Here is a 13,020-nt window from a genome sequence, read left to right as displayed (position 1 = left end):
TTCACTTGCCCTGCTGCGGCGCCAGGTTGAGGCTTCGCTCCACCGCGTCGCACCAGCCCGCGTACCGCCTCGCCCTCTCGTCCTCCCCGATCGCGGGTTCGAAGTACGCTCGATTCGCCATCTCGTCCCTCAGCCACTCCGCGTCGGCGATTGACTCGTCGGCGGGTGTATCCTCAAAGACGGCTCTCTCCGAAAAGAGCCCGGCGCCGACACCCGCCGCGAGCGCCGCGCCCATCGCGGTCGTCTCCACGTTCGCCGGGCGGAACACCCTCAGCCCGAGCAGATCCGCCTGGGTCTGCATCATCAACCCGTTCGCGGTGGCTCCCCCGTCGACGTGAAGCGCGGTCATGTCGAGGTCGCTCGCGTCCTTTCGCATAGCCTCGAGGACGTCAACCGTCTGAAAGCAGATCGCCTCGAGGAGCGCTCGCGCGAGGTGCGCCTTCGTGGTGAACTGCGTCAGCCCCACGCACACGCCCCGCGCGTCGGGTCTCCACCTGGGCGCGAACAGGCCGGAGAACGCGGGCACGAAGTACACGCCACCCGCGTCGGGGACGGAGGCGGCGAGCGGCTCGACGTCCGCCGCGGATCGTATCAACCCGAGGTTATCCCTCAGCCACTGGACCCCGGCGCCGGCGATGGCGACGCTGCCCTCCAGCGCGTACGCCGGCGTCGCGTCCTTACCCAGCCGCCACGCCATCGTGGTCAGCAGCCCGTGTTTGGATTCCACGACGTTTCCGCCGGTGTTGAGGAGCATGAAGCAACCCGTGCCGTACGTGTTCTTGGCGCGCCCCGCGTCGCATCTCTGGCCCAGCGTCGCCGCGTGCTGATCGCCGAGGCACCCCGTGAGCTTGACCCCCTTCAGGGCGCCCTCGGTGATGACTCCGTACTCCTCCGCGCACGACACGATGCGTGGCAGGGAGTGCATCGGCACGCCCAGTTTCACCGCCGTGGGCTCGTGCCAAGTCTGGGTGCGGAGGTCCATGAGCATGGTCCGCGACGCGTTGGTGGCGTCGGTGACGTGCGTCCCGGCCGAACCCGTGAGCCTGTGCAGCAGCCAGCTGTCGATGGTCCCGAAGGCGAGGTCGTTCTCCGCCGCGGCGGCCTTGACGGCGTCGCAATTATCGAGGAGCCAGCGCATCTTCACCCCGGAGAAGTAGGTGCTGATGGGGAGTCCGCAGACTTCGCGAAACGCATCCTTGTCGCCGCCCATGACCTCGCTCGTGAGGGACTCGCACAGGTCAGAGGTTCGCATGTCCAGCCACACCACCGCGTTGTGCAGCGGCTTTCCCGTGCGCTTAGACCACGCCACGGTGGTCTCGCGCTGGTTGGTGATGCCCACGCACGCCACGTCGGACGCGGTCGCGCCCCCCGGCACCGCCTCGAGGGCGCTCGCGATGCACGTCAGGGTGTTGGCGTAGATCTCCTCCGGATCGTGCTCGCACCAGCCGGGCTTGGGGTAGATCTGCTTGTGCTCCATCTGGTGCGATGCCAGAGGCTGGAGGACGCCATCGCCGACGACGCGGTAGAGGATGAACCGCGTGGACGTGGTGCCCTGGTCGATCGCGCCGACGAGCTTAGGGGCCATGGCGGATCCGGACGCGTTCGCTCTCAGGGAGCTGGATTTGACAATCGCACGGCGCGCTGACTTGTTCGCGGAAGGGGTGTTGTGCGGGGTGGGTGCCGCGGGTCGCTTGGCGGGTGCCGCGGGTCGATCGGCGGTGGCTGCGGCTTGCGCGGCGCCTTGCATGCGGGGCGCGGAGCGATCTGTCCCGAGCCCGATGCTGACTCACCAATCGATTGGAAGCAAAATTCGCTATTATGTCTCGTCCAGACGATGTCACTTGAGCACCAAAAGTGCTCACGCGTCGGGGTCGAACAAGCTCTGAGACGGCGCTCCCCTTCCCCCTCGCCCCCCTCGGCCGCCGCCTCCGCCCCTACCCCCGCCCCTGCCCCGACCCTTGCCCCGGCCCCGGCCCCCGCCCCCGCCGCCGCCGCCCCTACCCCGGCCAGCCGCGCCGCCGCCCCCGCCAGCTGTGTCGCGCACGTCCACTCGAGCCAACTTTCCAGCGACGTCGTCAACCGAGGTACCGGCGTCGTCTCCGTCAGCTGTGCCGCCGGTTTTGGGCGCCGGCGCGGCCCCCGGCCTGGGCGCGGGCACGGTGGCGGGCGGGCGCGCGTTCGGCCGCCGTCGTCCGGCGCCCTGTCCACCGCCGTTCGGCGCCCCGCCCGCCGAACGCGCCGCGCCGTCGGAGGGTTCCTTCTTCTTCCTCCCTTTCCCCCCCCCATCTGCGCCGTTCGCGGCGGGGGCGGCTGCGGCGGGTGGAGGCGCGGGACCTCGCCGGTAGTCCGGGTCGTCCAGGTCCGCGAGCGAACCCCTCCGCGGGATGCCGTTCCCGCCGCCGTCGTCGTCGCTCGCGTCCTCCCCCTCGTCGCTCGACCCCCACGCCGCTCCCTTGACCCCGCGCTTCTTGCGTTCCTTCGCGTAGGCGATCTCCCTCGCCGCCTTTACCGCGTGGTCGTGCTTGACCTCCTCGGCGTCCAGCGCGGTCTTGATGAACGCGAACTGCCCCGGGTTGCGCTTGTCCATGCCGTTCGCGACGGCGACGCGCATCTCTTCGCGGAGGTCCGCGAGGACCTTCGGCACCGGGACGTTCGCGATCTCCTTGCGCCGAGGCCGCGAGGGCTCGACCAACCCGCTCTTGAGCTTGCGGACGTGCTCCTGCTTCTTCATCTGCTTGGACTCGGCGATGCGCGCCCCGCGGATTTCCGAGCGCTGCTGCGCGGCCCACTTCTTATCCTGCTCCGCCTGGCGCTTGGGATCGCTCTCCCACCGAGCCTTGGCCTCCTTGCGCTTCATGGCTTCGAAAGCCTCCTTCGAGATCACCTTCCCGGAGCTCTCGTCCACGGGGCGGTAGACCCACTGCCTCGTTTCGTTGTCCATGACCCGCTTCAGCGTCTTGCCGCCCATATGGACGACGTCATCCTTCTGCGCTCTCGACGGCGCCATCGCGGAGCACCACGAGGTGCGCTCCCGCTCTGCACGACACGATCAGCCGCCCGAGGATAATATCGCGACAGTTTTTCGCGCGTCACGCCGTCTGGTAGAAAATCTGGCAGTCTGGTTGACGCGCGGGAGTCACATTACTCGTCCCGCCGCGTTCGAAGGGACCGCGGCTACGGCTATCACTCGGCACCCCACTCGGCAACCCCCGTGACCTCACCCGCGTCTCATCGCCTCGAACTTCTCGGCCAACGCCGCCGGACAACGCGTCGGCTTGCCGCCGTCGCGAGTCACGCACGTGCACACAACCTCGGCCCTCGCCACGCACGCGCCGGCTTCGTCGAACAGACGCTGGATGAACGCCACCTGGATGTTCCGACGACGCATCTCGATCGTCGACCGCGCCGACGCGACCGCGGGGCGCACGTTCCGACCGCCGCTCGCGCCGCCCGCGCCGATCCCCGCGGATCCGACGACGTTACCGGGGCGACACCGAAATCCATCCATCGAGCTCACCACCACCGCGACCCCGTCGTTCTCCTTCAGGGCGCTCAGGGCGCTTGATCCACCGATAGCCTCCGTGCGGTCGCGCTCGAACCATCGAAGGACGTCCGCGTCCGACGCCCCCCTGGCGCGCCCGAGGCTCAGCTCCGACTCGAACAGCGTCACCCGCGTCTTCGTCGCGATCGACGATACCCTCGCTTCGGGATCCTCGTTCGCTTCTTCGTCATCCTCGGAACAGTCCCCCGCGTCCTCGACCGACGCCGACGCCGACGCCCGCGCGAGCCACGCGGGGTCCTCGTACCCCGTCCCCACGTCGACCCCGTCGATCCCGTCCTCGTCCCCCGCCCGCCACCCGCGAATCTCGCGCGGAATCGTCGTCGCTCCCGTCGCCGAAGCCGGCGCCACCACAGCTGTCGCCGCAAAGGCGAGCTCGCCGCCATCCGCAAACACCACCTCCTGTCGCATCGCCAGCGTCGTTTCGCCGATGCCTCGCAGGGATGTGCGCACGAGGAGGTCGTCGCCGAGCACCGCGCTCCTGGCGAACACGCAGTCGTCGATGGCGACGACGTCGAGGTGATCCCAACCGGCGGCGGTCGGGTCGAAGGGTGCGCCGGTGCGATGGCGCAGCGCCGAGGCCAAGCCTCCTCCGAACACGTACGCCTCCCTGGCGCGCCACAGGAACTTGAAATAGTTGCTGTGATAGACGACTTGGTACGCGTCGGTGTGCTCGATGTACACGCGGACCGGAAGGTCGTCGCGGGCGTCGGAAGCGGTCGCGGAGGAGGCGGACGAGGGCGCCGACGGGGACGTCTCCGCCCATGCGGATGGCGCGTCGAGGCGAGGACGACGCGGGATGTGGGGCTTCGCGGTCGCGTTTCGGGGTCCGCCGCGTCTCGGCGTCGCATGCGGGACACCGACGGGCACGGACGCGACCCCGGACGCGATCGACATGGCTCCCGCGCCCGCTGACAAGTGCGGTCCCGCGCGTGTCGCGCCGGATAAAGGTCCGTATCCGGTCGGCTGTCGACAGGCTGTCCGACCGAAAAAAAACGAATTTTTCCATTTTTCCAACGCGAATCTTGCGACGGTGCCATCATTCGAACCTGCGCAGTCACCTTGGCGCGAGTCGCAAGCCGAGGCCATCCGGGCGGTGTGCTCAGAGCTTGGAGCCGCCGTGGGAGACGTCGGGAGGGTCTCGCTCCGGTCGGCGCGGGGCCGTGCGTGGGTTTAGGTCGATAACCTCGCGTTCCGTCGGGTTCTCGCGACGATCGCGCGTCGGCGGCGCACCGGGAGGAGGGCACCCCCCCGTGGGCCACAAGCCAACCCCACCAGATTGGGTTGGGTGAAAAACCTCGGTTTTGACCCCGGGCTGACCCGCTGCTGACTGGCTCGCATAGCTTTTTTCGTTGTTGCGCATCGTCGCGGCGACGATGGCGGGCTCGTTCGAGGCTACGCTGTCGGTGAGCGATCGCCCCGAGCTTACATCGCTCGCGGTGACGGCCGTCCCCATCGATCCGCCGGCGGTCGAGCGCGCGGCAGCGGGTGACGGGACGACCGACCGCCGCGACCCCGAGCACGGGGTGGGCGGAAAAGGAAAAAACAACGGAAACGAAGAGGACGCCTCCACCGGCGCGCGTCCGGAGAAGCAGCGCAAAAGCTCGGAGCGGGAAGAATCCGTCAGCGACGATGAGGACCAGCCGGACGACGACGGGCTGCACGCGGCGGCGAAGAAGGGCATGAACGTGGTCGGTTGGTGGAGAGCCAAGCTCAACGCGAACCACGGGCTCGATAAGGAGATCCTCGCCGCCCTGCACCTCCTCGCGGGGGCGCGCGGGCCGTGCATGCGCCTCGCCTTCTCGCATCCGGTCCTCTCTCAACCGGGTGACTCGGACGCTCGCAGACGCAACAAGGAGGGCCTCACCAAGCTCCATCGGGAGATGCGCGCCGAGCAGAAATCCGCGGTGATGTTCCTCGACGATCCCGCCACGGGGCGCAGGCGCGAGGTGCACCTCGCGGCGGTCTGGGTCCATCCCGCCGACACGGCTGGCGACACAGCTGGCGACGCCGTGGGATCAAACGGCGCCGACGAAGCCGCCTTGACGACGAACGACGAAGCCGCTCCCACGACGAACGACGACGGCGACAAGGCGGACGCGCGAGAGCCGCAGTTTCTCGCGTTCGAGGTTCAACCCAACGCCCCCGCGGTGGCGCTCGAGCCCCTGCTGCACAAGCAGCTCATGGTCGTCTTCGACCTCGACGAGACGCTCCTGCAGGCGTTTACGCTTCGCGCCATGGAGCGCCGCGCGAGGGAGCTGGACGCCGAGGACGCGGGTGCCGATGGGGGTGCCGACGGGGGTGCCGACGGGGGTGCCGACGACGCCGCGACGAGCGGGTGGGGCGGCGGCGGACGGGGAGACCCCGGGAAAAACACAGCTGGCGTCCCCGGCGCGGTGGGCGGCGACGCGAGAGCCGCGACTCGCGACGCCAAGGAGCTCGCGGCGCGTCGCGACGAGGACCGCCGGCGGCTGCGACGCGACGCCGAGCTGCTGACGCAGTTTCGCGACGGGGACTGCGTCAAGATGCCGGTGCCGGGGAGCGCCACCGGGACGACGCAGACGGTGCGGGCGAAGATGGAGCCGGTGCTGGTACTCGACGAGGAACGGTACGGTCCCTCGCCCGTCACCGTCGCCAGACCCGTCATCCGCGTCAAGTCCCCGCACGTTCGGGGCGGGGAGATGGTGTTCACCAGGATCGACCCGAAGAACGTAGACACCAGCATGATCGTCCACGTGCGACCGGGGTGGAACGACCTGTACGCCTACCTCACCGGCGAGGCGTCCCAGGCTCAGGCTCCGAACGCCGTCAGGGGCGTGAACAAGGAAAATCCCGCGCATCGCCCGCGGCGGCCCAAGTGCAAGGCTTTCGTGTGCACCATGTCCGAGCGGCAGTACGCGCACGAGATGTGGCGCCTGTTGGACCCGCGCGGCGCCCTGCTTCCCCTGAACGACGTCCACGCGCTTCACAAACGGATCGTGTGCGTCGAGCACGGGCGCGGGGAGAAGAAATCGTTGGCGCACGCGACCAGGGGCGCGACGCACGTTCCGGAGCTGAGCGTCATCGTCGACGATAGGACGAACGTCTGGGAGCGTCGGGCGCAGAAGAACATCCTCGCGATCGCGCCGTTCATGCCGTACAACACCGACACCGGCCCGGGACTCCAGAGCGAGGTGGCGGGGAAGGGCGGGGTGATGGGGATGGTGCAGAGCATGCTGAACGAGGTGCGGTTTAAATTTTCTCAGCAGTGGACGCGATGGGCGCAGCGCTGCGACCGGGGCGATCCGCTGCGACCGGGGGGCGAGAGACCGGACGCGGGCGAGATCCTCGCGCCGCTCATGGCGTCGTGGGCGGAGGACAACACGGCGACGATCGTGAGGCAGGGGGGCGCCGCGAGGGCGGCGGCTGGCGCCGGGTCGAGCCTGAACGCGGTGCTCAAGTCCTTGGGCCGGTCCAAATCCAACGCCGAGGAGGCGCAGCGGAGGCGGGACGCGGAGGCCAAGGCGAAGGCTGAGGAGGAGGAGAGGGCCAAGGCTGAGGAGGAGAGGGCCAGGGAGGAGGAGAGGGTCAGGGAGGAGGAGAAGCAGAGGCGGTGGTTGGAGGAGGCCCAGGCTAAGTTGAAGGAGGAAGAGAGGGCCAGGGCCGAGGAGCAGAGGCGGTTGTTGCAGGAGACCGAGGCGAAGGTTGAGGAGCAGAGGCGGTTGTTGCAGGAGACCGAGGCTAAGTTTAAGGAGCAGACGCGGTTGTTGAAGGAGGCCGAGGCTAAGGTGAATCGGGCCCGGATGGACGACGCTCTCGCGGCGATAACTTACGAAAGTCTCGCGGCGACGCCGTTGGAAGCAAAGGGAAAACGACCCGTGAAGGCAAAGACCGAGGTCAAGACCGCGACCGCGGGGGATGTGGACGGATTGGGAACGGACTCGGACGACTCCGACGACGCGCCGATCGCGGCCATGGCGGCGGAGCCCAAGAGACCGACTGCCGAGGACGAGAAGCGCCGGAGCGACGAGGAGGCCAAGCGTAAGAAACAGGTTCGCAACTGCCAGCAGTGCAGCCAGTGGGGCATACGCGCCGTGGACCACTTCAAGTCTTGCAAGATGTGTCCTTTCCACAAGGATTACGTCCACCCGAAGCACGACGACGACGCGCGGAGGCGACTGTTCGAGCGGCTGGTCGAGCTCCGCTGGTCGAGCTCCGCGGAGAAGGCAATCGAGGGCGCCACGAGACTTGTCGAGAAGTTCCAGCCGACGGCTATCAAGGACGGGAACATCGAGGTCGGCGAGCTCGAGGATGCGGTCGCGACGCGGCTCCTCAGGTTCGTGCTCACGAGGCAGGGCAATCCCGCAGCCGCCCCGCCCGCAGCCGCCGCCCCGCCCGCAGCCGCCGCCACGCTCGCAGCCGCCGCCCCGGCGGAGGAGTCCGAGGGGAAGTCCGTCAAAAAGCCCGAGCCAAAGAAGCGTAAGTCCGGGGAGATATCCAAGCAGCCCAAGGGCGGCGGCAAGGAAGCCCCGCTCCTGGGAGTCGCCGATGGGTATGTGAAGAAACACAAGAGCCTCAAAGAGATCATCGAGATGAAGGAAAAGTCCGAGGTCGTTGAGATTGAAGAAGAGCAGGAGGAGGAGGAGGAGGAGGAGGAGATCGATCACGGCCCCTGCGTCCTATGCGGCATCAAAGACCAGAACGAGATGCTCTGCGACGGGTGCGATCGACCGTTTCACAACTCGTGCGTCAACATCTCCGACGAGGAGCTCGAAATCATGATCGAGGCGGAGGAGGATTGGTTCTGCGAGGACTGCGTCAAGTCCGGCAAGAACGCGGGCGCGAACGACGAAATGCGGGAGCACAAACTCAAAAAGATGGACAAGGCCGACTCCGACTTCAATCTGGACGCGCGCGACGAGGTTGAGTTCATCAAGGGCACGCGCGGTAACCCAGGAGCTGCAAGCAGGGTTAGGCAGGAGAAGAAGAAGGCGTCGGGACAGGCACCGGGACCGGCTCCGGCGGAGGGGGCTCGCGAGGTCCACCCGAAGGATGAGGAGACGGGCGAGACGGAAGAGCTCGCCCCGAAGCCCAGTCCGTCCAAGTCGGTGGCGTCCAAGTATAAGCCGGGCACGCAACGAGAGGCGATGATGAAAAAGTTGAAAAAGATTGGAAAGCGGCGTTAGGCGACGACGCGCCGAGACGATCCGACGTCGAGCGAGGTTTCAAAATGAATCTGATGACAAGAAAAGAATCGCAACTCGTTCGCAAGACAGTAGTCTACCGGCACAGCAATCGAGACGACGCGGCAAATCGTCGCCCTCGGCCCCAAACCCTCTCACTCCCGGAGGCGGCTTCGCCCGCGTCTCGCCTTCGGCGGCGGTCTTCCCCGTCCCGGCGCGTCGTCGGCGTCGTCACCGCCGGCGGCGACCTTCGCCTCGGCCAGCTCCCGCCTGACCTTCTCCCCGCCCTCGTCGAGCAGCACCGCGCGCCTGCTCAGCTTGAACTGCCCGCGCTCGTTCGTCTCCAGCAGCTTCACGTCAATCGTCTGACCCTCCTCGACGACGTCGCGGACGTTCGCCACGCGCGTGACGTCCAGTTCGCTGACGTGGCACAGACCCTCGACGCCGGGGAGGATCTCGACGAAGGCGCCGAAATCGAGAACCTTGGTCACCCTCGCGTTCCTGTACGTCTTGCCAACCTCGGGCTCGACGGTGAGGCTCCTGATGATCTCCACCGCCTTGGGCATGTCGCAGCCAAAGGAACCGGTGAGGGTGACGACTCCCTCCTCGTTGATGTCGATGGTGTCGATCTTGGTCTGCTCGCAGATGGCCTTGATCTGCTCGCCGCCTTTCCCGATCACCTTGCCGATGTACTTCGTGGGCACCTCGACCACCTCAACCTGCGGAGCGTACGCGCTCATCCGGCCCGCGGGAGCCGGGTCCGCCTTGTCCATCTCGCCGAGGATGTGAACCAGGCCGACGCGAGCCGATTCCAACGCCTCGCGCAGCACGGCGAGGGTGATGCCCTCGACCTTGATGTCCATCTGAAAAGCGGAGATGCCGTCGCCGTCGCCCGCCACCTTGAAGTCCATATCTCCCAGGGCGTCCTCGCTTCCGAGGATGTCGGTGAGGATCACGGGAGCTTCGCCCGCGGACTCGTCGCCGAGGATGAGACCCATGGCGATGCCCGCAACTTTCCTGCGAATCGGAGGGTTGAACAGCAATCCGAGGGTTGGTTCGTGAGCGCGAGGATTCATTCGGACGGAAGGTGGAGGGGCCGCGAACGCTGGGCCAAGCGTCAGAGGGGGAAAAGAATCCAAACGAGAGAATCTTCGGACGTCGCGTGAGAGAGGGCAACGGTTGACGGCGACGCGGACGTCCCGGCCGAGCGCTCCGAATTCACACGCGACGGAACCCGGCGGCGTTCCCGTCGATAACTCGACGAGATGCCGCGTAAATATCGCCCGGTTATGACTCGATCTCTTTCCATACCCGCCGAGGCGAGCTAAACGGAAAGCGTTCTTAAGGACCGGGCTCGGTCTGTTCGACGCGACGCGGGCGAAAGAAAGAAAGAGAGAGCGACGAGTGGAGAGAGAGGACGAAGAGAACGGGGGCCAGGCGCAGTCGAGCGTGATGCGGGGACGACTCTCACCGTGTGATTGGCACCCCCGCGTCTTGCAGCGCGAGCGACCCGGCGCACACCGTCGCCATCGACGAGCTCCCGTTGCTCTCCGTGATTGTGGACTCCAGCCTCACGGTGAAGGGGAAATCGTCGTACGGGGGGATGACCGGCATGAGCGCCCTCTCCGCGAGGTTCCCGTGGCCCACCTCCCTGCGACTGGCCGCTCCCACGCGACCGGTCTCGCCCACCGAGGACGGCGGGAAGAAGTAGTGGAGGTAAAACCTCCTGTCCTTGTCGTTGCCGAGGCCGTCAACCTTCTGCGCATCCGTCGCTCCCCCCAAAGTCGCCGCCGCGATCGCCTGGGTCTCCCCGCGGGTGAACAGGGAGGACCCGTGAGTTCTCGGGAGGAGGCCGCCGGAGCAGGTGATGGGGCGGACCGTCTTGGTGTCGCGCCCGTCTTGCCGCACGCCGTTCGCGCGGATCATGGAGCGCAGCGCGTTCGACTCGCACCGACCGCACGCGAGCCTCACGTCATTTTCCTGCGACAAATTAATGAAACATCAGAGAGAGCTCATCAGCGCGGGCTTTTGAGCGAGAGTTTAAACCGGTCGGGCCGAGGTGGTACACGTCGATCGGGGCCCCGGACGATGGGAGTCCCGAACGAGGCGACGGGGACGGATCGCGGTTGTCGCGTACGTGCAAAGCGACGACGTCGGAAGTGCCCGGGTGCGACCCCGGGGTGGGCCGAGCGTGCGTTCGAGGTACTCGCGGGTCGTTGATGTACGCGCTCGCAGTTGGGCCGTCCGCCGACGATTAAATCCACGGATGGAACGGTGGGGGCCCTTCGTAGAGCGCGACGAGTGCCGGGGGGGGGAGACGGACGAACGGACGCGAAAAAGCCCGGGGCCCCGGGGGGAAGAGGGAAAAGAGGAGCAAAGCGCAAAACGCAAAACGCAAACTTTGAGCGGGACGTCGAACCGCGCTTACCGTGAACTTCGCGTCGTCGCCGCCCGCCAATGACTCGATCGCCCTGGCGCGGATGCCCTCCACTGCGGCGCCGCGCGTCTGCTTCACGCTGATCGCCATCGCCTCCGCGAGCTCCGCGCCGACGAGCGCCCGCACCGCGTCGTCGACCCCCTCGGGCGCGACGAGGACGGCGGCTTCGTTCTTGACTCGGCCGACGTCCTTGGCCCAGGCGTCGATGTCCCTGCACGCGTTCGCCACCGCCTCGTGGCCCTTCTCGATGGCGTAGAGCATCTCCTGCGTGGTGAGGAAATCGCCGAACCCCTCGATCATCATCACCGCGTCCTCGGTGCCGGCGAGGACGAGGTCCAGCCTCGAACGCTCCATCTGCTCGCACGTGGGATTGATGAGGGGCTCCGTCTCTCCCGGTAACAAACCCACGCGCACGCCGGCGATGGGTTTCTTGAGCGGGACGTCCGAGATTGCCGCGGCACAGCTGGCGGCGGTGATGGCGAGCGCGTCCGTGCTTCGTGCGCCGTCGTACGAGAGCACCCACTCGAGGATCTGCGTGTCGTAGGCCCACCCCTTTGGGATCATCGGACGGAGCGGTCGGTCCACGAGTCGCCCGATGAGGGTCTCGTTCTCGCGCACGCCGCCGTCGCGCTTGCGGTAGCCGCCCGCGGTCCGGCCGACCGCGCTGTACCGCTCCTGGTAGTTGACGGTCAGCGGGACGAAGCCCCCGTCGGCGGTGACGTCGCGCCCCGCGCAGATGGTGGCGTAAATCACAGTCTCGCCCTCGGTGACCATGACCGCGCCGTTGGCCTGGCGGCCGATGCGACCGGTCTCGACGGTGACCTCGCTCTCGCCGATTCGTAAGGTGAGCGTCTTTGGGGTCCTGTCCAGCGCCGCGTACGGGTCGTCCGGGGCGCCCGCCGCGGCGCAACGCACCGGGCGCCGGCGGCCGTTCGGGGCGACGACGCGCGGGCACGGCTGGACTCCCGCGGACCTCGCGGCGCCGATGCGCGGCGCGCGGGCGCGCATCGCGCAGCTCGACCTCATGGCCATCTCGGTCGTTCGCGTCGAGGAGAGAAGGCGGGGCGGATGATACACGGACGGTGAGGACGAGACGCTCGGCAGAGGTCGTGTCCAGCCGTGTGGCGGATTACCCTCGCCGGGCGCCGCTTTCCAGCCACGTCCACGTTAACGCTTTTCCTCCGCATCGTATGAGGCGCAGGCTGGCGAAGAGGTGACCCACGGGCAAACCCTGTTTTTTGGGTTTTCGCCACCGCGGGGCAGTCACGGATTGGTCTCGTGGGCAGTCAAGCAAGTCACTCGTGGTTGGAATCTCCCGAGGTTGGGAAAAGCGCAAACGGAGCCTGCGAAGAATTTGGTTGCGAGCGAACGGCGCGGGTGGCGCCACTCTGCCTATCGGCCTCCGCCTATCGGCCCCACACGACTCGAAACATCATCCACCACCTAACACACATCGAGCGGGCGAGCTAAACTCGCGTCGTGCACACTCGCGTGAGTGACTGGCCGCCGGATCCGGTCGAGGTGAGCCGCTCCGGCAAAAACACGCGATCGCCGCCGTCTCTCTGCTCTGCAGCGGGAAAATCCGCCCCGTCGCGTCGAGCCTCCGACGCGCCGACCCCCGAACGACGCCCGCTGACGCCCGTCCCGTCCCTCCCGCCCCGCGCAGAGCGACTCCGGACGTAACGGTTAAGCTCCTGGACTTCGTGCGCGAGCCGAGAACATGTCAGGTGCGTCCGTCGCGAGCCGTTCCTCCCGCGCGATTGCTCGCCTCGCCCCCCTCGAGGCGCCGATCTCTGTGTAGATTATCGGCCGCCGCGACCCGCCGCGTGACCCCACGCCCGCGCCGCCCCCGGACCCCGCCC

The 13,020-nt window shown here is 67.5% G+C and overlaps 4 protein-coding genes across 4 annotated transcripts; 1 reads left to right on the top strand and 3 right to left on the bottom strand.

Moving 5' to 3' along the window:
• Position 1: 1 nt before the first annotated feature.
• MICPUN_79438 (predicted protein) lies at positions 2 to 1,585 on the bottom strand (the record flags this gene model as incomplete). Its single annotated transcript, XM_002500436.1, has 1 exon — positions 2 to 1,585. The coding sequence occupies one exon, from the start codon at positions 1,583 to 1,585 to the stop codon at positions 2 to 4; it is 1,584 nt and encodes a 527-aa protein (XP_002500482.1).
• Positions 1,586 to 3,217: 1,632 nt separating this feature from the next.
• Positions 3,218 to 4,456, bottom strand: MICPUN_99418 (predicted protein; the record flags this gene model as incomplete). Its single annotated transcript, XM_002500435.1, has 1 exon — positions 3,218 to 4,456. One exon carries the CDS (start codon positions 4,454 to 4,456, stop codon positions 3,218 to 3,220), a length of 1,239 nt encoding a protein of 412 aa, XP_002500481.1.
• Positions 4,457 to 4,935: 479 nt separating this feature from the next.
• On the top strand, positions 4,936 to 8,724 carry MICPUN_56867 (predicted protein; the record flags this gene model as incomplete). Its single annotated transcript, XM_002500861.1, has 1 exon — positions 4,936 to 8,724. The coding sequence occupies one exon, from the start codon at positions 4,936 to 4,938 to the stop codon at positions 8,722 to 8,724; it is 3,789 nt and encodes a 1,262-aa protein (XP_002500907.1).
• A 152-nt stretch (positions 8,725 to 8,876) lies between these two features.
• Positions 8,877 to 12,166, bottom strand: MICPUN_79594 (predicted protein; the record flags this gene model as incomplete). Its single annotated transcript, XM_002500434.1, has 3 exons — positions 8,877 to 9,738; positions 10,193 to 10,701; positions 11,021 to 12,166. The coding sequence occupies 3 exons, from the start codon at positions 12,164 to 12,166 to the stop codon at positions 8,877 to 8,879; spliced, it is 2,517 nt and encodes an 838-aa protein (XP_002500480.1).
• Between the last annotated feature and the right edge of the window lie 854 nt (positions 12,167 to 13,020).

The sequence above is a fragment of the Micromonas commoda genome, chromosome 3 (genome assembly GCF_000090985.2).
Source record: "Micromonas commoda chromosome 3, complete sequence".
Classification (NCBI taxonomy): domain Eukaryota; kingdom Viridiplantae; phylum Chlorophyta; class Mamiellophyceae; order Mamiellales; family Mamiellaceae; genus Micromonas; species Micromonas commoda.
This window is presented reverse-complemented; position numbering and strand designations above follow the sequence as displayed.